The sequence below is a fragment of the Bos indicus genome, chromosome 16 (genome assembly GCF_029378745.1).
Source record: "Bos indicus isolate NIAB-ARS_2022 breed Sahiwal x Tharparkar chromosome 16, NIAB-ARS_B.indTharparkar_mat_pri_1.0, whole genome shotgun sequence".
NCBI classification, from domain to species: domain Eukaryota; kingdom Metazoa; phylum Chordata; class Mammalia; order Artiodactyla; family Bovidae; genus Bos; species Bos indicus.
In genome coordinates, this window is record NC_091775.1 from 63,587,868 (window position 1) to 63,614,574 (window position 26,707).

Below are 26,707 nucleotides of genomic sequence, written 5' to 3' on the forward strand. Positions count from 1 at the left end.
GCTTTCCAACCAGGGATCGATCCCTGTACCCCCTGCACTGGAAGCTCAGAGTCTTAACCAGTGGACCACGAGGGAAGTATCCTCATTCATTTCCTCTCTGAGTGGCTGACTTGGCCAACGTACATATGGCAGCATCAGAAAAGCATACTCACCTTTTCTCAGAGGTGAGCAGCATCTCAACCTGGATGGCTCACTGTGTGGTCAACTGCCCAGCTCCCAGTGACCCCAGGGAAGCTGACCTCCCCAGCACCCTGCTGCAGTTGCCTGGCAGGAGGACCTTCCCTTCTCTCTGGCTATTTCCCTACAGTACTCTTTATGTTTTCTCTGACCATGAATACAAAGCAAAACCCACTAGTTACTGCAGAAAAAGCTGCAAAGTATAGAAAAGGATAAAAATATTTTAAAATAAAATCACTGATTTCTACCCCTGCCCAGTTACCATTTTCCAGTGTTTTGCCACAAAGGTTTCTCTAAAAACCCATATATGACCCTGAACCGTATAAACAACCTATACAGTTTTATTTGGGGAAAATCTAAAAACTCTTTATTATAGAAAATTTCATGTGTACACACAAGTAGAAAGAACAGGATATTGAGCCCCCGTGGAACCCAATCCCGGCTTCAACCAATACAAGATCTTGAACAGATCTGTTCTCTCCATTTTGGGCTTTTGGGCCAGTGATCAGAAAGGGAGGAGACAACAAACCTCACATAACAATGGTATTGGAATCATTAGGATTTACCGAAGCGTTCTTCAGCACAGCCGGCCCCGAGCAGTGTGGGTGTGAAGGCGCTCACTTGCGTGGACAAGGTCATGGCAGCCTTCCTGGTCAGATGCAGCACTGCTCATCCGCCCTCACTTTGACATTTACTTGCGTCCTCTTCCCAGGCGTGTGGATGGATTTTCACAAATACGTCCATACCTGTCTGCCCAGCCCCAGTGGTGATCACCACCCACGTCCAGGGTGGGGCAGTGCTTGCTGGTCGGTGATACTACGCAGAGCTCCCGAGGGTGGCCTTGCTGGCATCATACTGCTGCCTGTGAACATGGGTGGGAGAGTGGATTTTTCTGGCTGTCCTCCTGGGCCCACTGGTCCTGCTCTGTTTTTCCACTGGTCAGAGAAGAGGAAGAATAAGTGGTGAAATGCCCAGTAGGAAGTCCCCCTGGAGGTACTTTTGCATGTGGGCTAAGGCACTGCCGAATTCTCAGTGACAGGCGCTGGCAGTCCAGGCAAGAGGAGAAAGTGGCCGCTGGCCATCAAATCTGGGGGTCTGAAAAGGACCAGAATGCGTGGAAAGCCTTGATTACTAATCTCAGGCCCTTGGCTCAGCCAGATGCTGCCTTTGGAGCTTGTTTGTATGGGGAGGCTTAGCATATTTATTAAATACACTCAGGGGTCTGACACATAATGAAATGCTTTGCCTCCAGGACTGACAGGTTCCGCCTCCCTGCTGGGTGGCAGCAGGTGGCTGAGTTTCACTCGGGCTCTCTGTCCTCACTCTTTCCACCTGCTCCCCCGACCCTGCTTTCTTGCCTGGGGTCTGAGAGATACAGCTCTTACCTTCTGGCTGCCAGGCCCTAGCGTTGGCGTTCTTCTTTATTGTGGCTCTGCCCTAGAAGGTGGTGATAGAGTGGGTAGGATTGCTATCAAGAGACCAAGTGAGATAATGGACAGTCAGGCATCCTCAAGAAGTTGACCCTATGTGGCTCTAGATTGTGTCCCCGTTACTTTGCTTGTCCAGACCTTTGTTACCTTCCTCCTCTGCCAAATGATGGATTGGGTAGTGTGTTCCTGTAATCTACTTAGATGGTGGCTAGAATTCCTGGTACACGTGGTCCACAGGCCTTACCTTGCTTAGTGGTCGTACGCTGTACATTGTACTTCCTTTCCCTAAAACGTGACTGTGGTCAAGGGGCAGTGGCTCTGCCTTTAGAAACATCATCTACTATCCATCTGGGTGGCTCAGGGGCAGAGTGTTACTGCTTTGTGAGGTTGGTCAAACCCTGATGAGATAACGATTTAATGCCTTAAATCAGATTCCCTATAAACTGTCTTTGGGACAGAGATTTTTGTGGCAATGATTTTACTGATGGACTTCTTGCAGGGAGACCCCGAACTGGTAGGAGGGAAGGTGAATAGGTCAGGAGAAAATACTAGACAGAGATGTGGTTGTACACGTTTTAGCCTGAGTCTGATCCCCAAGGCAGCTCTGGAGTGAACTGCACCACAGAGGCTGTCCCATGCAGAGGGGAAGGGGTTGGGCCCGTGACATCCCCGCATCAGTGAGCTGTTGGTTCCAGGTCACAGCCCCCATGGATAGGCACAAACTCCCAGATGAGGAGGGTCTGTCAGCCGGGGGCCGATGTCTCAGGAGGATCCAGGTGTGAGCCATTAGCAGCCAAAACTCAGAGCTGCTGAGGACGCTGGTCCATCTGCTCTAAAGGAGACCACTGGGGACAGCACAGACTCTGCCACGTCCAGGCCAGTGAGAGCTCAGCAGGGAGAGGGTTCTTCCAAATGTAAGTCCCTGTGAGGGAATGTGGATGGCTCAGGACATTGAGAGAAATGTGAGATATGATTTCTTAACTAGGCCAGTGTAATTGATGGGTATAGAAGTCAGGAGAACATTACATTTGAGGAGGAGATGGTTCCTAGGAAGGGATGTGAGGGAAGCCTGGTTTTATCTGGATGCTGGCTGCACAGTTATATACACTTTGAAAAAATCCACTAAGGATGGTGCCCTTATGATTTATGAATGTTTCAGTACAACATCCACCCAGGTGCCTGGGGGCTGCTGCTGCAAAGAGGCAGGAGTTCGGTATCAGCGTTCCCTGCCCTCATTTTTCTTCTCTTGTGTCCCCTACCTCTTGGCACTTCATAATCTTTTTTTTTTTTTTTTAATTGAAGTGTAGCTGATTTACAACATGTTAGTTTCAGGTCCACAACACAGCAGTTCGGTTACACACACACACATCTATCCATTCTTTTTCAGATTCTTTTTCCTTACAGGTTATCACAAAACATTGAATAGAGTTCCCTTTGCTATATAGTAGGTCCCTGTCAGTTATCTATTTTATATATTATTTTATATGTAGTAATGTGTATATGGTAATCTGAAGCTTCTAATTTATCCCACTATCCCCCTTTCCCCTTTGGTAAGCATAAGCTGATTTATTATGACTGTGAGCACTTCTTAATTTAAACCTTCTCCTCCTCTCCCTTTCCCCTCCATGATAAACCTTTCCTCTGCCTTTCTAACCTCCACTGCCTTTGCCAAGGTAGTTTCTTAGACTCATGTGATGCTTTACTCTGAAAGCTTCAGCAAATCCTTTGCTGACTTCCTGAACCAGATCAGACACACCTGCAGATCAGCTGCTGGTGTGGTCCTTCATCACCCTCCCCTCAGTTTAAAGTTGAACAGGCCGTGTGAGCTCACTTATTTAATAGGGGTCTCCCCATTATACTACTTCATGTGGATCAGGACCTGGTACTGTTCTGTCCATCATTCATCCCCAGTATCTAGGAGAGTATCTGTCGTGCAGTATTAATACATGATCCACACATTTGTCATACAACACACGACTTCTGGCGCTGAAACGTGGACTTCAAGTCTCTCGGGATGAAAAGGAGGTGTTCACTTGGTGCTGGAATGAAGTGCGGGCCCAGAGGAGACCAGCAAGCTGGCAGTGCTGGGTGCCCAGGTATCATACCATCAGGGAAGGTGGAATTGTGGAATTTTCTTTGATCTCTGCCCCTTTCCTTTACTCCCCTCTTGCCCTCTCTGAATTTTCTCTCCCTGTTGTGGTCAGCAGAGGCCTTGGACTTTTTTATTTGGCCTCACCATGTGGCATGCAAGATCTTAGTTCCCTGACAAGGGATTGAACTTGTGGTCCCTGCAGTGGAAGTGTGGCGTCTTCACCACTGGACCACCGGGGAAGTCCCCTTGGCCAGATGTTTTTGCTGAGATGAATGGCTTGGCCTCTTTGACAGCCCAGGACTGCTGCTGCAGCCATCCCTTGACTTGAGTTCAGTTGGTAATTCCAAAGGCCAGAGTCTCTCAGCCAGCAGTTCTCAATAGCAAGCCGTTTTGGCCCCCTGGGATGTTTGGCAGTTCTGGAGCCACTTTGTACTGCCACAACTGGGAAAAATGTTGTTGGCATCTAATAGGTAGAAACCAGGGATCCTGCAAACATAGTGCACGGCACAGCCTCCTCCTCCCCAACCCAGCCTTGACTCATCCAGCCCAAGATACTAGTGACACACTGGCTAAGAAACCCTGCTGGGGGCCAGGCTGGGGCTTGCCTGCTGGCGCCTCCAGCCTGGGAAGCAGGTGTATCCGAGAGACCCTTTTTTTTTTCCCTCCTGAAAGGACCCTTTTGTCCCCTGAAAAAAACCCCATATTTTCCCAGTCCCAACTCATCAGCCTCCCAACTCTGCCGCCATGTGTCATTCAGCCTCCCTGGTGGAAGCTGCTCTGTGAAAGGTGTGGCCGTCCAAGAGGGGGCTCTTCAGCCTGTTTTCCACAGAGCCCTGTGGAACCCTGATGGAGACCTGCTTCCAACTATGGAGGCTAGCCCTGCCTTCGGCCTTGCACCAGGAAAACCATGGGATCCCCTGCCTCCTGCCATCTCATCCCATCTTTCTCCCCAGTCTGGCTTCTCCCACCTCTGCCCTCCACCATCTCCCCCATCCCCCGGGGAGATTAATGTGATAATTGCCATGTGTGCCTGTTTACCCAGGGAGTGGGTGGGCTCACCACCCCCAGTCAGGCAGGTTCCCAAAGGAACACATTCCCACCTGCTACCCGCTGAGCGCTCCCTGTGCAGGTGGGCCGCCACCCCCAGTGCTTTCTCTGTCTGTCATCACCCCCGCCCTGCACATGTGTGCGTGTGTGTGTCACTCAGGGAAACGGGAGGTGAGAGAGATGGAGGCCGGCCAGCCTGTCGAGTCTAGGGGCTTGACTGGGTCAGTGGGAGGAGACTCAACATCTTAAATAAGAGGACATTGCTCCAAAGAAAAGCTCTCTTCGGTACTGCCTGCCACAGAGTAGGTGTTCCATGAATGGTGGGGAAGGAGGAGGCTGGAATGCACTGTCAAGCCTTCTTTTCAAGGAGGGGCTGGTTTATACTTTAGCTGCTCCACAATACTAGGCTGGGCAGGGAAGCTTCCACCATGAGACTCGCCTGGAACCAGAAATGGGTGGACCGTGTTGGGAAAGGTCTTCTTTCTCTCAGTCTTGCATGGAGTACTTAGGGTGACTGTTCGGTCCCTGAGGGAAGAATCGGTAGGGAGAATGAAGTGATGCTCCACACCCAAGGTGCTTGGGATCACAGAAGCTGGGCGGGTGGGGGAGGTGGGTACTGGGGGACAGAAGGGAAGGGGAGATGCTTCCTCTGACGTAGGCAGCCCCTCCGCTCTCCCACCGCCTGCTGTGCCACAGACAGGCATGCCCACCCCGAGAGGGAGCACAGTCACAACTCTGGAGCTGAACTGGCAACTTTGTGCTCGGTGCTCCTGACTCCCACCTCGTATGGTGAGAGGGCACTTGCTGCCTTCAGAGTTATCGAGTGCTTTTTTCTTCTTCCATCTCAAAAGATATTGCAGTAGTTGTCTCTCCTACACTGGACAATTTTAAGGTTGTAATAATGATGAATCAGAAAGAGATTGAAACTCTAATTAGCATCAGAAAGAACCTTGCCATTTTGGAGGAGGGAGGCGTGAAGTCCTAAGCTTGCCCACTTCCTGCTGAGGTTTGTTCCCTTGCCCTCGTGGACCTGTCATCGGTCCACTGACAAGCAGGGGAGGTGAGATTGTGAGGCCACCTGGACAGGAATGATGGGAGGGGAAGAGCTAAGAGGAAACGAGGGAGAGGAGGAAGGTGTAGCGAGGGTGCAGCGGGTCTATTAAAAGGTTTGTGAATAATCTAGGGGAGCTGTCGGGCTGCTTTCTCCAGAAGAACCTTTTAAGCTGTCAGTCATCCTTAATAAGCCCCTAGGGCATGGTGCTGGGGTCCTCCCAGATATTCATTTTCTCCTTCTCTTTTCTTTCTCCTCCTCTTCTCATCCCACAGACTCCAATACCATGGTGGATGACTTTTTCAAATGCAATTCAGATAAAGCTTGGGGAGAATATCAGAATGAATTTATTTTTGGCATATTTTAAACCCGAGAATCATTTTACTCAAATCGTGGTCATTTACTGGTTAGCTGAGCACCTATGTGTGCCAAACACTTTGTCAGGTGCCAGGTACAGAAATGAGTGGACAGTGAAGGCTCTTGCCTTACTGTAGGTTAAAGCAAAACCAAAACATTCTCACAACACACTGAGTATTTTAGAGAAGAGTTAGAAAGCATATCCCAGACTCTGGGCCTGTGAAGGGGAGTCCTTCTATCCCTGTATTTCATGGGCTGTATTGTCTGATATCTTAGTAGGTTTCTGTTGAAAAGGAGGTTTGTAATCAAGGAAGCATATGAAATGATGGAGGAAACAACTTGAATACTGTTTCTTTGGGGTGGGTCTTCTCTCAGGCTAATGCAAAAATAAAATCTGCTGTGTTTCCTGAGTTTCTTTGATTCAGAAGCTCATTTTCCTCCAAACATGTGAGCATCATACAGATCACTAGCTATAAGACCACAATTTGAAAATTATTCTTCACTCTGCAACATCTTTGGCAAATAGTTACCTGACTGAAATTGCTCTCACCATTCTCAAGATATAGCACAGTCACTCCTGGGACCAAAGAGAGCTTAAAAGCCACAATTTCATCATTGCTATTGCTGACACCAACTAATGCTTATTGGCACTTGAGCCCTGATTAGGGTACTAGGAGCAGACTGAGTTCTTGCTGCCAAAGAGTACTAAGGATGGGGGTGACTGTCTAAGCCACAGAGTTGTTGAAAAGACACTTGCTCCTTGGAAGAAAAGTTATGACCAGCCTAGACAGCATATTAAAAAACAGAGACATTACTTTGCCAACAAAGGACCATCTAGTCAAAGCTATGGTTTTTCCAGTAGTCATGTATGGACATGAGAGTTGGACTATAAAGAAAGCTTAGCACTGAAAAATTGATGCTTTTGAACTGTGGTATTGAAGAAGACTCTTGAGAGTCCCTTGGACTGCAAGGAGATCCTACCAGTCCATCCTAAAGGAAATCAGTCCTGAATATTCATTGGAAGGACTGATGCTGAAGCTGAAACTCCAATACTTTGGCCACCTGATGTGAAGATCTGACTCATTTGAAAAGACCCTGATGCTGGGAAAGATGGAAGGTGGGAGGAGAAGGGGATGACAAGGGATGAGATGTTTGGATGGCATCACCGACTTGCTGGACATGAGTTTGAGTGAACTCTAGGAGTTGGTGATGGACAGGGAGACCTGGTGTACTGCAGTCCATGGGGTTGCAAAGAGTCGGACACGACTGAGTAACTGAATTGAACTGATGTCCGTTCAAACCCCCTGTAGCCCTTGGCATCTAGTTCTTTTGCATCTTCCTTCTGATACCAGGAGCGGTTTCCTCTAAGGTCTGGCCCTCATCTTCTTTGTTTGCATTTGACTCACCAGACCTGTTAAACCAAAACACTGGCTCTTGAATACTGAAATTGGCAGGTCTCTGCTTCTGTTCATTTAGTTCAGAAGGTGTTTGTTTTTAACTCTTATTCAGCTTCATTTGCAAACATACCTCTCTCAATAGTGTAGGGGCAAGACCAAGAGACAAGTTTGGTGAAAGAGATTGCTTTAGAAGCTGTTTTTTAATGGAAAAATCTATTGTGCAGTGATAGTTGCCATCATCAGTGGGAGGCTGTATTTTATAGGCTGACATATTTGATTGGGAAGCAGAAGGAAAATGAGATAATTTGGGGGGAAAACAGAATGTCATAGAAGTCCACAGGAAGCAGGAAGATGATGAATCAAAATATGTTGGCAAAGTGAGAGGGAGAAAAAGGTACATCAGGGACAAGAAACACTTTGCCATAGAAATTCTGAGTTCGGATCTTCATTTTGCTAATTTAGTGTGCAAATTTTAGGTATGGCGTTTGATTTGTATGGCCTGGCCTTGTTTCTCCAGTGAATTGGGAATAAAATATCTTTCCATAAACTGTTGAGTTTCAAACAAGTATTAAAGTTTGTGTGTGAGAGAGTAGGATGGGATTGGGAGGGATTTCAAAGCCCTGTGTGTGCAAAATGTAGTTCAAGTGGACTAATTAGGGAGATATGGGATTGATATCATGCGGAGAGAGAGTCAAGTTTAATTGAGAGATCCAAGTATTAGATAGGACTTTCAAAATGTTCCAAAACTGAACAGTTTCAAGATGCTTAATGAGAAATCCTACCAAGAGTTGATTTTTTTTTTTTTTTGGTGAGTTGGGGAGTTGACTGAGCCACGTGATATGATCCTCCCTCAAGCCCTACCATTCAGAGGCCTGGCATCACACTTGTGGTATTAGAATCCAGAATGTAGATTTCCATGCGGGTTTTAGTTCACGATGTGTCAGCATTACAGAGAGAACAAGGGATCCCTTTTCAAATCTAGATTTATTCCTTGTTTTTCCAGAGCCTTCCCAGGGCCTGGCCTGGTCTAACTGTGTACGTTGGACCATGATGTGATGGAAGAAAGGAAGCCAGAGCCCAGGGTCAGGAGCTGAGCGGGACGTGGATAACACTCATCTCTCCCAAGCAACTTGTCAAGGTCTTTACCAGAATCCCTGGACTAAAATGATGGATGTACCTTGCCTCTGTCTTTTGAGAATTTGCCTAATTTAGAGTAGAAAGGCTTAGAACCTACATCACCACACACCATAACACTAGTGATTATTTGTGTGATCTTAGAAAAATATTTGACCTTTCTGGACTGTTATCCATTGGGTGAGGATGTTAGACCATTCAAATGCAGGATGTTGTGTCAGAGTGACATGGTGCCCCACACAGTATACACGGGAAAATGAGTTAATCTACAATCACATCAAATCGGGAGTGAAGCAACGCATGTTTATCTGTATTGCACTGTGCTTGTTGCATAACCCTAAGTGTGAAGCTGCGGAATGGAGGCCTTCACCTGGCAGATGGTTTTGATGAAGTATAATACTAAAGAACCATTTTTCTTTCTTTCAGACCAATGATGCCTTAGGAGCCACCTGGAATTGGCTGTACTTCATCCCCCTCATCATCATTGGATCCTTCTTTGTTCTCAACCTTGTCTTGGGAGTGCTTTCCGGGTAAGCCAGATGTTTCTCTCTTCTCTTCTTTCTGACTATAAACGTAATGCTCTGGACTTCTGACAAATTCGTTCGTGCAGCCCTCATTTACTGAGCAGCCGCTTTGGGCCAAAAGCTGCCCTAGATGCTGGGAGTACAGCATTTTAATCATCTTTAGTATTCTTAGGAATTAAAAATCTTAAATTGGTACAACATTGAATATGATATGTAGTGAGAGTCCATTTATCCATCCTTTCATTCCATCATTCAAGAGAGACCATTTATGTCAAATGCTGTGCTGGTTGTTAGGCATATAATGTTTAATAAGATGCAGGCTTTATCCTCAAAAGGTTCTTACTCTATCTTGTATTGGGCATCAAATTTCATATTTGTGGCTTGAATTACTGTACATCAGTTAACAAACATTCAGTGTTCAATGCCATGATAAGCGTTACAAGGAGCGCATAAAGTTTAAGGCATGGTTTTTGGCCTTAAAACTCTTATGTTTTGCTGAAAAGACAACACCAACACTTGAAACAGTTAGGGAGCAGGAGTTTGTTTACTGGCTAATATAAGATATAGTTCATTTGTCTGGGGAAGAGACAAACCTATATAGTCTGAAGTTATCAGGAATGGTTTCATAAAGGGTTGGGATTTTGCTTGGGATGCAAAATATGTAATAGAATAAGATAGAATACATGGGAATGAATATTCCAGAAAGGGAAGCACCATCCCATAAGCCAACATGAAGAAATGGGATTTGTTATGGAGAGTGAGAAGACTATGATGTGACCTAATTTAACCTGCGTGGAAATTTCACTTTGGGAATTGAAAGGAGAAAACAGAAGGGCAAAGGCAAGGTTGAAGAGGGCCTTCTATTTTCTGAGCAAAACTGAACATGATTTCTTGTCTGAATGGCAAATGTTCTTGAAATGGAAATTTATATAAAGTGGTGCTTCTGTTTAAGCATGGTGGATTGAACCAAGTTGGTCATCTCTTATACATCCACAAACACAGGAAATAAATTTTGAGAAGGACACGGTGACAGAGAGATTAGGAGAGGGTATGAAAACAAATGAGAGTTGCCAACAAAATGTTTGAAGATGGAGAGTAAATGATAACTAATCTAGTGGCATGAAAGCTGAGGCTCTGTTAACTACAATGAGGAATGCCGATAAAAAACGAGAGCCAAGAAAGGGTCAGGAATTGAAGCATCATGTAAAGCTGGGTTATCAGATCAGATCAGGTCAGTCGCTCAGTCGTGTCCGACTCTTTGCGACCCCATGAATCGCAGCACGCCAGGCCTCCCTGTCCATGACCAACTCCCGGAGTTCACTGAGACTCACATCCATCGCGTCAGTGATGCCATCCAGCCATCTCATCCTCTGTCGTCCCCTTCTCCTCCTGCCCCCAATCCCTCCCAGCATCAGAGTCTTTTCCAATGAGTCAACTCTTCGCATGAGGTGGCCAAAGTACTGGAGTTTCAGCTTTAGCATTGTTCCTTCCAAAGAAATCCCAGGGCTGATCTCCTTCAGAATGGACTTACGGGGGATACTAAAACAAGATTTTTCATAAATCCTTGTAAGGAACATTAAGATATGTCCTCCCCTCAAACAAACAATGCTCACAGGTGCCTGCCCCAACAAACCCCACACCGCCCTGGTTAGAAGATTTCCTCTCTGTCAAAGCTGAATCAGAAAAGCTTGGATTTGTGGACACACAGAAAATGACCGACTTGGTTCAATCCACCATGTTTAAACAGAGTTTAATATTAGAATGGGGTTGATCAAGAGAAAACAGTGAAACAGGAGTATTATATGAAAGTCCACAAACTGGATGTCATGTTTCCAGCCCAATTCTACTGCTTCGCTCTCAGAACTGTAGCAGTCTAGGGAAGGAGGGGGAGAGGGTTTCACAGCAGTCCTCTGTGGAAAACCATCCATCTGAAGAGAAAAGACCTCTGTATCCTGATATTTGATGGTGACCAGAAAAATGGTCTGACCCATCACTTTTGGTGAGTTCCACTTATTAGTTTCCTTTGGCCACCCCAACAAATTATCACAAACCAGGTGGTTTAAAAGAGTGAGAGAAATTGTCTCAAAATTTTGGAGGTTAGAGGGCCAAAATCTGGCAGGGTGATGCTACCTCCAAGGGATCTTGGGGAGAATTTCTTTCCTTCTTCCAGCCTCTGTTGGCCCCAGGCATTCCTAGCCTTGTGACTATATCACTCCAGTCTCTGCCTCTGTGGCTGCATTGCCTCCTATTCCGTCTAAAATCTCCTTCTGTCTGTCTCTTATGAGGACACTTGTTGTTGGATTTAGTGTCATCTGGATGATTCAGGATGACCTCTTCATCTCCAGATCCTTAATTACATTACCTTTTTCCAAATAAGGGAGCATTCACAGATTCTAGGAATTAGAATGTGGACACATCTTTGGGAGAGGCAAGGACCAGTCAAACCACTACACTCCCCCATTCTATAAGGCCCAACCATTCATAGGAGCTTCCAACAAGCCTTTTGTATCTTGATCTTAAATTAGGGGTCATCAGCATTCAAAGAAAAGGTCCAACACAAAGACAAATCAAAATAATAAATAGGTAGAAGGAACTTGAGGGAATATGAATAATGAAGGGAGCAGAAGGTAATTTTTTAAAAGCATAATTGACATCAGCAGAGATAGAAGAGATTATCTACAAGATAGTTGATTGCTATGAAAAAGAACACTGAGCAGTTAAGAGCATTTGGAAATTAAAATAATTAATGTAAAACTTATATTAATGTACAATGAATTAATGTAAAAGTATAAAAATGTAATAAACAGTAAATGGTAGGACTATAAAGTTGAAATCACACAGAAAGTGGAACAAAAATAAGAAAATCAAAGATTTGTTTCAACATTGAACTAATAAAAATTCCATAAAGAAAATAGGGAAATGGATAGAAAAAAATTACTATCTAAAAAAAAATACTAAAAATGTTCTTAGAACTAGTAAACTCACATTGCCAAATTTAAAACATCTGATGATACATGTGCAAAGATATTCTTTCTATCATTAGGTTTTTATAGTGCAGACTTAGCGAAAATCTGGGTATCCATAACTAAGAGAGCAGTTAGCTGTCTCTTGGATGCAGACCATGACATATTATGTGGCAGTTAGGAGCAACAAAGACCATGTACACAATGAAAGCAGAGTTTAGTGAAAACAAGATGGAAACAGTATAGTATCATCCACATAAATAAAAAATGTGCACAGTTTGTAAAAATTCATTAAAAAGTATACACTGAATATAATGTAACAGTTATTTATATGGCAAGGAAATAGGAGGTGGGCACGGAGATAACTGAGAACAGATGAATTAATAAGAAAAATGCCCACTGATAACTCAACACAATGAAAGAGAAAAGACCACACCAAGATAAATCATGACATTTCAGAGCATCTGAGTAAGATAATATTCTGTAAGCTTCTGGTGATTATTAAGGGGATGAATTTTATTTATACAGAATCTTGGAGTTAGGATGGCTTTGGATTTCTTGATGATATTGAAAGTTAGGAACCAATAGAAAACCTCCTAAAACTTTCTGAAGGAAAAAAATTTCCAAGATAGAATTCCATACCTAGCAAAAATAGCAATTATTTGTGAGGATGAAATTGCAATATTTTGAGACACTCTTTCTGAAGAAGCTACTGGAGAATGTGAGTCGCTAAAAATAAGGAATTCATTGAAGAGGGAAAAGGACATGTGACTTATGGAAACAAGAGATTCATTGGAGAGGAAGAAAGTTTTCCAGGATAATGATGAAGGGAAGTCTAGGATGCTAACTGTCTGAAAGTCTAGGGAACACCAAGTTCAGACTTGAGTAGGATGACAGAAGGCTGTAAAAATGATATCTTTAAGAAAAAATGGAATTAATAATTCCCAATATGTATTAGTATAGTTAGAAGAGTTTAATGTTTTTTCCAAAACTATATATATGTGAATATATAGATATTTGTATGTATTTTCACACACATACATCAATCTAAGCAAAGAATTCCACAGAATACAGAAGTGTTATCACCAAAGGAATATAAGCAAAGTAGGTACTCCATACAGCTCAACTGTCAGTCGGATGTGGATTGTTCACACTGGATTTTGAGATAACCCCTATGGTGCTATGGTTGCCTTGAGAGCATAGGAGAGAATAAGTAGGGGGAGGAGAAGGGAATGTCAGAGACTAAAATCTTAGGTTCCACAGTGGGAAAGTCCTTAAGCAATACCTAAAACTGAAAGATAAAGAAACAGCAGTTGTATAATATTTAGAAAATTGGAAATGAGTACTAGAAGAAGCAGGTAAAAGAATTACAAGTGGTTGCCTATGGGGCGTCAGATTCAGGGGTGAGAAAGGGTGAGGCTGTGGGCTGCTGGTTTTTCACTATAAGCTTTAAAAAATATTTGACCTTAAAGCACAACATGCATCACTTTGAAAAAAAATAGAAATTAAATTTTATAATGATTGCACACCCACAAAAAGTATAGGACAAAAGGTGTGTATAAGACATTGACCTGAGAAAGAGACCAATCTCTCTTCCCCAGGAAGAGGATTGGCCTGGGGAGAGACCAGATACAGGAAGATTAAGAGAAAACTCTGATGTATTAGTCAACTTTGTAGTACTAAGAGCCTTGGGTGACTTGTGAAATGGTTATGAAGGAAAAACAGCAGACAGTATGAAGAAGTTCTTAATAGTGTGTGTCTGGAGTGGAGAGTCACAGATGTAATAGGATTTCTTAAGTAGGTGCTCATTCAGTGAGCATTCATTGACAGCCTTTATGCTCAATAGGTAATTATTTCCACATATCCTGTAGCTGCAACTCAACTACTCTATTTCAATGGCTGCCCAGGATGGGTCTGACCACAGACTTCTTTCTTCTTGTATTTCTACTGAGGGGATAATCTCCCATTTGTATAATCTTATCTGCTACATTTTGTTCTTACTTATTTCCTAAGTGTGTCCATGTTTTAGTTGGAAAGATTCAAGTCAGATTCTCACTTTTGAATAACAAGTCAGTGATGTTCCAGATAAAGTTCCACTTTGGGTTGGGAATGTGTCTTAACAGAGCTGGAAAGGGAAAGAACACTGGCACAGAAAAACAATCCTGTGTCTGACTGTGTCCTCTCTGATGCACTAGCTCTAGTTTGGAATTGCCTCTTTGAATTCTACATATGTATCCTGGTTGGAAGGTGCCGGGGTCCAGCCCCGGTGGATTCAGAGGATTCGAAGGGGAGACGGCTTTGGCGATCAGGAGACAATAGCTTGATTAAGTATTAATTAGAGATATAAAGAGTGATTAAATAGGGATAGCTCAGTGAGAAAATTCAGTGAGGAAAAGAGGCTGAATAACTTGGTTTACGTGGAAAGCCAATAAAATTCCAAGACAAGGAATTTGCGTCACCTACGTAGGCTGCAGGCGTCCTCCTGTTCTCCCGAAGGAGAGAAGACACTAAGGCCTCCCCAGTCAGATCTTAGAAGCCCAGGCAAAATTAGTAGGCTTGACGAGCCTCCACGCTCCAGATGGGAATTCAGCCAGAAGGTGAGAGAAAGAACAACATGGGGAGACCAAGCTTCGGTGAACAAGGCCTGCAATTTATTTTCCAAAGTAGTTTTTATACCTTAAGTTGTGCATAGAGGATAATGGGGGAAGGGGTGGAGTCATGCAAGGACAGCAGTCCTTGATCCCTATTGAAGCCAGGCTTTCAAACTTATCATATGCAAAAGTTTAGGTGATTAACATCATCTTCTGGCCAGGAGGCCTGTTAACATTTTATGACCCTTTCTTCAGAAAACTTATTTTTCTCTAAAGGTGATTATTCTAAAGTCAGGTGCCACCCTCCAAAAGCATTAGATAAAGTTGCATTCCTATAGGGCAAAGGTGTGGTGGGCTATAACAAGAAAACAATTAACTCAAGGGTCCAAGGTTACAGACATTAAAGCTATTACTTACATTCCTATATACCAATTATATTAATCAATACATTCCCAGGGACACAGTAGGTAAGGGATATGGAAACTTAGCAGCAAACATTGGCCCAACAACTGAAAAACCCTTCACCAATACAATTTCTAATCAATCTTTTAACTTCTCAAAGGAATCTGTATTTAGACAGTTTTAGAACATCTCAGGAGAAGGAAATGGCAACCCACTCCAGTACTCTTGCCTGGAGAATCCCAGGGACGGGGAAGTCTGGTGGGCTGCCGTCTATGGGGTCTCACAGAGTCGGACACGACTGAAGCGGCTTAGCAGCAGCAGCAGCAGAACATCTCATGCCTCTCACGGTTGGGAGGCTCTGAACAAACACATGTGGCCAGAAGAACCTGTTCAGGCAGGCTAGAGAACTCCCAAAGGAGTTTGTGATCTAAAACACTCTTGTCACGCCAAGGAACTTTATTAACTGGAGCTGTAAGTTAACTCTTTTTCAGAGAGAGAGATGGTGGTGGGGGACAGCCCCCCATAAAGTCAGAGGTGTAGGTGAGAGCACAAAGCAGTAAAGTAGGCAGACTCTGGTTTTGGGGGTAGATGCTCGGGAATTTCCAGGGGGACTCCTGAGGCTTGATCCCACCTTTGCGTATGCCGAGCCTCCTTCCTCATGACCTTTGCCACAGGCGGAGTTCTTCACGCTGGCTCCTGGCACGAAAGCATGGTAGGTTGGGAGAAGCGCAAGCTTTGGCATCTGACAGTCATGTTGTTTAGTTACTAAGTTGTGTCCGACTCTGCAACCCCATGGACTGCAGCACGCCAGGCTTCTCTGTCCTTCACCATCTCCCAGAGGTTGCTCAAACTCATGTCCATTGAGTCGATGATGCTACCCAACCATCTCATCCTCTGTTGTCCCCTTCTCCTCCTGCCCTCAATCTTTCCCAGCATCAAGGTCTTTTCCAGTGAGTTAGCTCTTTGCATCAGGTGGCTGAAGTATTGGAGCTTCAGCCTCAGTCCTTGCAATGAATATTCAGTGTTGATTTCCTTTAGGGTTGACTGGTTTGGTCTCCCTTGCTGTCCACGGGTCTCTAAAGAGTCGTCTCCACCACTGCAGTTTGAAAGCACCGGTTCTTTGGTGCTCAGCTTTCTTTATGGTCCAACTCACACATCCATACACGGCTACTGGAAAAATCATAGCTTTGATTCTGTGGACCTTTGTTGGCAAAGTGATGTCTCTGCTTTTAAATATGTGGTCTAGGTTTGTCATGGTTTTTTCTTCCATGGGTGAAATCCTAACCCTGCTGCTTATTAGTGTTGTGCATTTGGACATGTTACTCTGGGCCTGCTTCCTCCCCTGTGAAATGGGATAGCAATATCGCTCTCCCAGGCTGAGGCCTAGGTGTGGCATGGAGTAGCCGTCAGCTCTTACCCTCTCTGATAATATTGATGCTCATTTTCTCTCACTGTTAGCTGCAGGTGGCTATCATCCAAGTAGCAGCCTATGATACTGGGCTTGAACCCACTGTGAGACTAGGAGCTCCTCTCAGACCAGAAGGCGGCCTCCTCAGGTTGGGAGATGAAACAGAAGTAGCATGGGACGTACCTCCTTAGCACTTCTGGAGAAGGTTAGGAAGTGACAGCAGCAGCTGGGAACAGCTGGTGTGAAGAAATGCTGACATTTAAAAGAGTGTTAACAATAGGGGCCTTATGGGCTGGAGCTGGAATAGCTCTGTCCTGGTTTCTTTTTCTCCTTCTGATGCTCAACACCTATGTGGTTTCACTGGTGTGTCTACAGACAGTTCAGCAGCAGCTAGTTCCATGTACAGGGTGGTGGGGGTGTGGGCTCTGTCTCTTGCTTTGTCTGGTTCTCACATGCCCTTGAATGGGGATGTAGGTGTTCTGCTTGGAGTAAGGGGTTGGTTGGGAGTTACATGTATAAACCAGGGAGAAGCTCTGAAGGTTTTGTCTCTGGGGCATATGTTCCCCATGACCTGCAGGCAGTGTAATGTTATGCCCCAAGGCTTCCTAAAGCAGAAAAAGAGCTGTGGAAGGAGGAGCCCCTGTCAGGCAAATGATAAGAGTCTGGTAAGGGAGGGCAGGTAGCCCACACGAGTGCTCATGGCCCACCAGGTGTGAAAGTGACTGTGGCACCCATCCTAGAGGCACGGGCCTAGGTGGGTAGAGGGCTCAGAGGTATGTTTGAGAGTCTCAGTGTATTTAAACAGGAACTGTGGATAGAAGGACAAGATGGATACTTGTCACATTTTTACTTGTCTCAGAGGAAATGGGATTTGATGAAAACTATTAGCTTAGGCTTGAAGAGAAGCAGAGCTTCCTGTCTCCATGGAAACGAACCAGGGCTGCAGAAGCATGTCCTGAGGTGCAGTCAGGGGTGACAGGGCAGAAGGCTCATGCAAACAGAAAGTGACCCTTATCCCATCACCTCTACCCTCTGCTCCCAGGGTTTCTGGAGAGAGGGAGAGAGTCTTGGGGGAGCCATTGTGCTGTCTCCAAACCAGGGCAGGGATAGCCAAGCCAGGAACTGCTGACACATGCATATACAGGGAGCGTGTGTATAAAGTATGGCATAGTTTTCAGAGCACCTTTGCTTCCGTGCTCTTATTTGTTCCTTGTAACAGCTATGTGCAGTAGATAGATACTTTTTATTTATTTATTTACAGATGGAAAGAAGAGGGTTTAGAGGTTCTGAGCCCCAACTAGTTACTGGCAGAGGTATGGTCAGAGGTTGTAATTTCCCACCTGTGGTTAGAGACTTGTTCTGATACACCTACGCCACGTGGCCCATATCCAGGAATATGGGCTCCCAACATGGCACAACTAGAGAAAGCCAGCCAGTGGTTAATACAGAATAGCATCCTGACCATACAGATGTTGGTGCCAGTTTTAAGCTGTCCATACATTGATGCACATACTTATTCACACACATTGGTCTTCATATACGCAATGTGACCTGGAACATAGAAAGTCCCTTGGACTGCAAGGAGATCCAACCAGTCCATCCTAAAGGAAATCAGTCCTGAATATTCACTGGAAGAACTGGTTCTGAAGATAAAACTCCAATACTTTGGCCACCTGATGCAAAGAACTGACTCACTGAAAAAGACTCTGATGCTGGGAAGGATTGAAGGCAGGAGGAGAAGGGAACAACAGAGGATGAGATGGTTGGATGACATCACCGGCGCGATGGACATGAGTTTGAGTAGGCTCCAGTAGTTGGTGATGGTCAGGGAAGCTTGGCGTGCTGCAGTCCGTGGGGTCACAAAGAGTTGGACATGGCTAAGTGACTGAACTGACTGACATACAAGATAGAAGATGCTAAGACCTGCTGTCCAGGTTCTTTTACCCTCAGGTCTGGTAGGAAGTGGTGGACTCTCTGTATATGAGGAGGGATTCCTCTGGTTGTATCTCTTGAGTGAGTGGAGTGGCTCTTGTTACTGGTGAGATAACTGTCACCAGTTAACTGGTGAAGTTTGTCTTGCCACTAACTCATTTGCTGGATAGCTTTGATAAGTTCAGGGCAATTCAACAAAAGCTGATTGTATGGCTACTGTGCTTAAGACAGTGTACTAGACACTGAGGTTGAAGTGAAGTCACTCAGTCGTGTCCAGCTCTTTGCAACCCCATGGACTGTAGCCTACAAGGCTCCTCAGTTCATGCGATTTTCCAGGCAAGAATACTGGAGTGGGTTGCCATTTCCTTCTCCAGAAGGAAATCTCAGACACTGAGATTACAAAGATGAATAAAATAAAAAGATTGTAGATTAGTTAAGGAAATCATTCAAAATTACATGTAATGGTGTCTAAATTCAATAGATCCAGAATTCTGGCCCTATCAAAAGTTTGATTCATGTGTTGTATATTTCGGGCACCTACTATCTTGCAAGGCATTGTTGAGTGTACAAAGGTGAATAGGACCTATCCACAAGGAAAAGGCTAAAGAATGTATCTTCAGTATTAAACCTTGGATCTCCTGAGCGACCTGCCATTTCTTCCCTCTGTATGTTAGGAGTTGGCACCTAAGTATTTCTCAGGCCTGACTTGAGGTAGGAATAGCTGGTGGTCTTAGGAAGGAAGTTATTCTTGTCCAGCTCAGTGGTTCAGATGAATACGCAACTGCTCATCTTGGAGTTGGTGGGTATTAGTTTGGCCTGTGTGTCATGTTCCAGAGGCAAGCTGACATCAGAGGAGACTGGCTAAGATGCACCTGTGCAGGAACCACAGGGTAATTCTCCTTCCAGGATTCTGACCCTGGAATCCCTGGGAGAAACTCAGCAAGCAGTTCCTGGGTGCTTGCTCCACGTCTCTTGCTGCTCGGGGCTGGGAATGAGATCAAACAGGGACAGGGAGCTGCTGTCCTCAAGGAGCTTGTAGTCTATGTAGAGAGATAGCATAGGTGAATATTTATATTCGATGGGGGCAAGGATCGGGCAGGGCCACTTGAAGAACCTGAGACTGACACACTCTTTGAAGAATGAGTAATGGCCAGCCAGAAGAAGGGAGAAGAGCTTTCCATCAGGTTGGCTGTCAGGAACGTGTAAAAGGCTGTTCTGAGACTCTCTAGTGAAATACATTGAGGGGGATGTAGAGGAGGTGAAACTAGAGGTGAGAGGCTCATCGTGAGGGGCTCCTCCTATGGGCTAAGCTAAACCTGAGTTCTGACCTGACCCCTGGAGCTCATGATGCAGGGTTGGTTCTCAAGCTTTAGGCAAGGAAGACAACTAGTTTGCATTTGAAGGTGATTGCCCTGGAGGAGTGAGATTGGAGACAAAGAGGCATCTTTGGAGTGACAGTTGAAGAAAGAAGCAGTGAAACAGTGAGGCAGCAGAGAGTGCAGTGGAGTAGTGATGGAGAAGGTGGACCAGATCCAGGAGATGTTGGTGGGATGGGATCTGCATGACTTGGTGACTGTATGAGTGTGTCTGAGTGTACTGGGGGTGGAAATAAGAGGGAAGTCTCTTGGACTGCTTCTAGTATCTTCCTTCTTCTTCTTTTTTTTTTTGGTTGTACTTGGGTCTTCGTTGCTGCGTGGGCTTTTCTCTAGTTGTGGTGAGCTGGGGCTACTCTAGTTGTGGTGCGTGGGCTTCTCATTGCAACGGCCTCTGTGATGGCCTCTCGTTGCAGGACACAGGGTCTAGGACAATCCAGTGCAATAGTTGTGGCACATGGGCTCTGTAGCTGCAGCTCCCAGGCTCTAGAGCACAGGCTTAATAGTTACGGTGCCTGGGTTTGATGTTCCTTGGCGTGTGGGATGTTCCCAGATCAGGAACTGAACCTGTGTTTCCTGCATTGGTAGGTGGATTCTTTACCACTGAGCCACCAGGAAAGCCCCTTGATTTCTTTCTTTTCTTTTTTTTAATTTTTTTGTTGAAGTATAGTTGATTGACAGTATCATGTAAGTTTCAGGTGTACAGCATAGCGATTCAGTTATGTATGTGGACAGACACATACACATAGACTTTTCCAGATTTTTTTTCCCTTACAAGTTATTGTATAATATTGACTCTTCCCCCTATACCTCTTCATCCTATGTTCTCCCTAGCCACCTAGTGGCTCAATTCAGAACAAAAGAGACTTGCAGACAGAAAATAAGGTGAAAATGGGAAAATAAGGGTTATGGAAGGGATAAATTAGGAGGCTGGAATTACCATATACACACTGTGTGTAAGTCGCTCAGTCGTGTCTGACTCTTTGTAACTACATGGATTGCAGCCCGCCAGGCTCCTCTGCCCATGAAATTCTCCAGACAAGAATACTGGAGTGGGCTGCCATTTCCTTCTCCAAATGTATACACACTACTATGTGTAACATAGATAACCAACAGGGACCTGGGGCTTCCCTCATAGCACAGTTGGTAAAGAATCCTCCTGCAATGCAGGCAATCCTGGTTTGATTCCTGGGTTGGGAAGATCCCCTGGAGAAGGGAAAGGCTACCCACTCCAGTATTCTGGCCTGGAGAATTCCATGGACTGTATAGTCCACGGGGTTGCAAAGAGTCACACATGACTGAGCACCTTCCACTTTCAACAGGGACCTACTGGATAGTGCAGGAACTGTGTGTCCTGTGCTGAGTCGCACACTAGTGCTTTATACACAGTATAAAGTATACTGTGTATACTTTATATACAGTATAAAGTATGAGAGGTTGTGGAAAGAATCTGCATTTTCCCAAGATGCTGTTTTATGTGTCAATTGTCAGAGTCATATCTTTCAGTGTGATAAAAATTATTTGAGGCAGAAAGGACTATAAGTGTAGTTTATCCCTGCTGTTCATATTATAACTGGGAAAACCAGACCAGAGAGTGAAGCAGCTTCCTCAAGTCATACGCAGCTATTTAGGGATAGATGTTGACTAGAACCTAGTCTTCTGGCTCTCTATCCAGAGTACTTATCTCCTCTGCATGAGGGGGATAGCTTAGTAGTAACGTGCAGACTCTGTACGGTGTACATGGGTTTGAATCCCACGTCCATCACTTGTCATCTGCGTGACCTTAGGCAAGTAGCTGCACATATTTATACCCTCAGTTACCCAATTGCAAATGAGGACTTTAGAATCCACCATACTGGATTGTTGGGGAAACTAAACCTGATCATTCATGCTAAGTGTTTAGTACCTGGGAGATAGTAAATATTTAATCAGCGTTAGTTCTGAGTGGCAGAATTCTTCCCTCCAGATCTTGGGTTATACCTCAGTAGTTGGGGCTGGGAAAGAGTCATTTTTACTTACCTAGTTGCCCTATTGAGCATGAACTTGGATGTTTTCAGATGTCACTGGTAGGGCTGACCATCCACCGCAGCCTGTTCCCTGGAGGAAACAGTAACGGCAGACCACTGTGTTACACCCCTGTGCCTCCGCGCATGACCATCACCTTGAACGCTATACTTCTTGCAGTTTCTTAGCAACGCTCTCTCCTCCTGTGGTCAGGAATGAGCCCTGCCCTGTTAGCTTTTCTTGCTGAATTCCTGCTCCTCCCTCAGGGCCTATTTCAGCTTTGACTTCCTTCATGAGATCCTTCTAGATCCATGCCCCTACTCCCATGCTGCAGTTAGGACTAAAATCTTTCTTCCATATTCTCCTGTCACACTGTGCTCCCCTCCATTAGAACCTACCGCTCATTATGTGCTGTGCTTAGTCGCTCAGTCATGTCCAACTCTTTGCGACCCCATGGACTGTAGCCCGCCAGGCTCCTCTGTCCATGGGGATTCTCCAGGCAAGAATACTGGAGTGGGTTGCCATGTCCTCCTCCAGGGGATCTTCCCAACCCAGAGAATTGAACCTAGGTCTCTCGTGTTGCAGGTGGATTCTTTACCGACTGAACCATCAGGGAAGCATTACTCATAAGATTATGCAATTTTGTTATGTCATTTAATAATAATAATGCTAAAGAAAAGAGTTAACTTTTACTGAAAGTTCGTTATCTTCTTGGTATCCTGCTGAATACTTTATTCTGACTGATTTTATAACAGCCTCATGAATAAGTCACTATTGTTAGTCCCATGTTATAATAAATGAGGAAATGGAGGCTGAGAGAGTTTGAGAGTCTTGCCTAAGACTGCACGGTTGACAAGGGCCCGAGCCCTCCTGTCTCCTCCTCAGGGTGCACTGTCTTGCTTGTACTGGAGTGCTGAATGTCTCTGTCACCTGTTAGATTTTGTTCCTAGTGCTGGAGATGACTTTCCACATAGTTGGACCTCTCTTAACATCTCAGTGCCTTGTTCTTGTGCTCCGTACGTAAATGCTGAATTGAAGGGAAACCCAGTAACGCCAGCCCCCTCTTAGGGGATTCCTTACCCCGTTGTGACCTTCTAGAGAATAATATGGCAGAGGACTGAGGAAGAGGCTGGTAGGATCTTAAAACCCTGGAGCATAATCAGTCACACGGGAGATCCCGGCAGAAGCTCCAAAGAGCTGTTTACTTTGCAGAGGTGTTACAGACATGAAATTGTCACATGTTGAACATTTTTTTCACACCTATTGTTTTTTTTCTTTTAGCTATTTTCTCATGTCCTTTGCCCATTTTCCTCTAGCCATATTTATTTTTTCAAATGAACGTAAAAGATCTATTTGTATAGAGAGGAAAATAATCCATTTATATCATATGTGGCAAATATTTAGGGAACAGTCACTTAAGGATAAAGCTGTCATCCTAGTGGGAATTGTGGGCAGCTAACTCTGTTGGAAACACAAAAGACTAAAGCAGTTGTTCTTTTTCTTTCTTTCTTTTTTTTTTTTCACTGTAGAGCACTTCATTTGGAAAGCATTTCATGTGTATTCATTTGTTTAGTTCTCACAGCAATCCTAGGGAGTGGGTTGTTATATTACAAATAAGGAGCTTGGAGCTCAAAGGTGAACAGGCAACATGCTCTGTGTCATAAACCTAAGGGAGTGGTGTTCTGACCCTTAGTCCACTGTTCCTGGTTTCACACAGCACTGTTTCCCATATGGAGTTGGGTGCTTCCAGTGAAATCTTTGCTGCTCAGCTTCTATTCAGAGCATAGACATACAATTTATGTATACACTCTAACACAACAAAATGCTCATCTGAATTTAGTTATTAGGGCAGCAAATATTTACGGAGCGCTCACTCTGTGCCAAACACTGTTCTAGATGGAATTGAAAAATCCCTCCCCTCATAGAGCTTGTATTCCTGTGTTGCACATATAATCTTTATTTTCTCGAATATTACCCCCCATTTCAAGTTGTACTGTTAGGGAGAAGTGTGTGTGTGTGTGTTAGTGGCTCAGTCGTGTCCGACTCTTTGCAACCCCAAGAACTGTAGCATGCTAGGCTTCTGCATCCATGGGATTCTCTAGGCAAGATTACTAGAGTGGATTATCATTGCCTTTCTCCAGAGGATCTTACCGACTTGGGGATTGAACCCTGGTCTCTTGCATTGCAGGCAGATTCTTTACCGTTTGAACTACAAGGAAGAAGTACGATCGGTACTAATACCCTGAAATTGCCTTTGTCGATAAATTTGTGGATTGAGATTGTGACTGTGAAATGTAATGCTTTGGAAAGAAAAAGACTCCAGGTCTCTTTTATTGTTTAAAACTCAGTTTCATTTCAAAAATCAAGCTCTAATGTGCTCTATTATTTATCTGGACAAGCAGAGAATATACTAGAATTGATAGTTCTGGGGACCTGGGCCAAGGTGGGAGGGTCATTGTCTGAAGATGTGTGGTGGGGATAGAGTGGTGAAGTCATATCTTGTGGAAGCGAGTAATCATATCTAAAAAGGTCAGCTCTGAGAGGTAGGGTCAAAATGGTAAGAGAAAAGCAATAGAGAAATTGGTGAGGAGGACAGTCAAGATAAATCATCAAAGCAAGTTTTATATGGACTCATCCTTACAGAGAATTTTGAACAATTAGACTGGGAATTCATTACATACCTTTTTTGGTGATGAAGACTAGAGCTAAATGTAAAAAATGATTCCACTCTCTGTTGAAAGATTTTTCATGCATGAAATTCTTGGTTGGCCAGATTCTTAGGTGACTGAAACAAAACTTACCTCCTCTGCCATAATCTAAATAACTTACTGTAGATTCACCCTGTAATACTCTGATGATGTTGTTCAATCACCAAGTTGTGTCCGACTCTTTGTGACCCCATAGACTGCAGTACACCAGGCTCCTCTGTCCTCCACTATCTCCCAGAATTTGCTCAAATTCAAGTCGATTGCATTGGTGATGCTATCTAACCATCTTATCCTCTGCCACCCCCTTCTCCTTTTGCCTTCAATCTTTCCCAGCATCAGGGTCTTTTCCAGTGAGTTGGCTCTTTGCATCAGGTGGCCAGGGTATTGGAACTTCAGCTTCAGCATCAGTCCTTCAGTAAATATTCAGGGTTGATTTCCTTTAGGATTGACTGGTTTGATCTCCTTGCAGTCCAAGGGACTCTCAAGAGTCTTCTCCAGCAGCACAATTTTAAAGCATCAATTCTTTGGTGCTTAGCCTTCTTTATGGTCCAACTCTCATATCTGTACATGACTACAAGCCATAGCCTTGACTATAGGGACCTTGCTCAGCAAAGTGATGTCTCAGCTTTTTAATACACTGTCTAGGTTTGTCATAGCATTCCTTCCAAGGAGCAAGCATCTACATCTGTTCATATACATGTATACACACACATTTGTGTACATACACACACACACAAATTTCCATAGTACATTATGCTTATATTCATGCTTAAACTCTGTATACATGTTATACTCCAGTCTCTGTCCCTCCATGAAGGGAGGGACTTAACCCAATAGGTGACTGTACCGTTCTCTGAATTTGCCTTATATGGTGTACGCTGTGTTGCACTCTTGCACACTATATTCAAGCCTCCTTAAAGATCGTTTCCATCCTAAAACCCCATTTTAGTTATCTGTTTTTCAGAGGAGGAACTAATTTGTGTTTAGTAAAATAATATAATACGAAATAATATTTAAGAAGTTGACTTTATTACCAGGCCAACCTAGATTTAATTTACCAATCTGCTGCTGCTAAGCCGCTTCAGTTGTGTCCGACTCTGTGCTACCCCATAGACGGCAGCCCACCAGGCTCCCCCGTCCCTGGGATTCTCTGGGCAAGAACACTGGAGTGGGTTGCCATTTCCTTCTCCAGTGCATGAAAGTGAAAAGTGAAAGTGAAGTTGCTCAGTCGTGTCCGATTCTTCGAGACCCCATGGACTGCAGCCCACCAGGATCCTCTGTCCATGGGATTTTCCAGGCAAGAGTACTGGAGTAGGGTGCCATCACCTTCTCCGACCAATCTGCTGCTGCTAAGTCGCTTCAGTCGTGTCCGACTCTGTGTGACCCCATAGATGGCAGCCCACAAGGCTCCCCCGTCCCTGGGATTCTCCAGGCAAGAACACTGGAGTGGGTTGCCATTTCCTTCTCCAGTGCATGAAACCGAAAAATGAAAGTGAAGTCGCTGAGTCTTGTCCGACTCTTAGTGACCCCATGGACTGCGGCCCACCAGGCTCCTCTGTCTATGGGATTTTCCAGGCAAGGGTGCTGGAGTGGGGTGCCATTGCCTTCTCCGACCAATCTGCTACTAAGGTTGAAAAGAGATATTTTCACTTGGGACATCCCTTACATATCTCAAATTTAGGATGTTCTAAACTAAATTCATTTCATTGGCTCCTTGCACTACCCCAACACTAAACACACGTGTTACTCTTCCATACTCTTCCTCTGTTATCTTTTATCACTTTGGTAATTCAAGGTAGTAACACTAGTTAACCACGGTCCGTCCTTTTCACCTATTCTCTGCATCTACTTACTCATCAAAACCTACTGATTCTACGTTTGAAGCTTTTCATGAGCTGTATCCTGAACTGTAGCGATTGCTTCTTTAAATGTTCTCCTTACTCTAATCCAGCCAGCTCTCCATGATCAAAACAACCTTTCCTAGCTAGACATCTAATTGTATGATTTATGTATAATTATTTATAATGGGTTTCTATTGCCTAAATAATAGAATAATTTATATGTTTATTTGTTCAGTTTTTCAACAAATAGGTATTGTGCTTCTCCTGTGCTAAAAA

General features: G+C 44.5%; 1 protein-coding gene across 3 annotated transcripts in view; it reads left to right on the forward strand.

Annotated features, from left to right (window-relative positions):
* CACNA1E (calcium voltage-gated channel subunit alpha1 E) overlaps nucleotides 1-26,707 on the forward strand; it is a 329,991-nt gene that overhangs the window by 162,365 nt on the left and 140,919 nt on the right. For all 3 annotated transcript variants that reach the window (XM_019976906.2, XM_019976908.2, XM_019976909.2), the window contains exon 7: nucleotides 9,112-9,215. In XM_019976906.2, coding sequence (XP_019832465.2) covers nucleotides 9,112-9,215 — 104 coding nt within the window. The remainder of the gene's footprint in view (nucleotides 1-9,111; nucleotides 9,216-26,707) is intronic.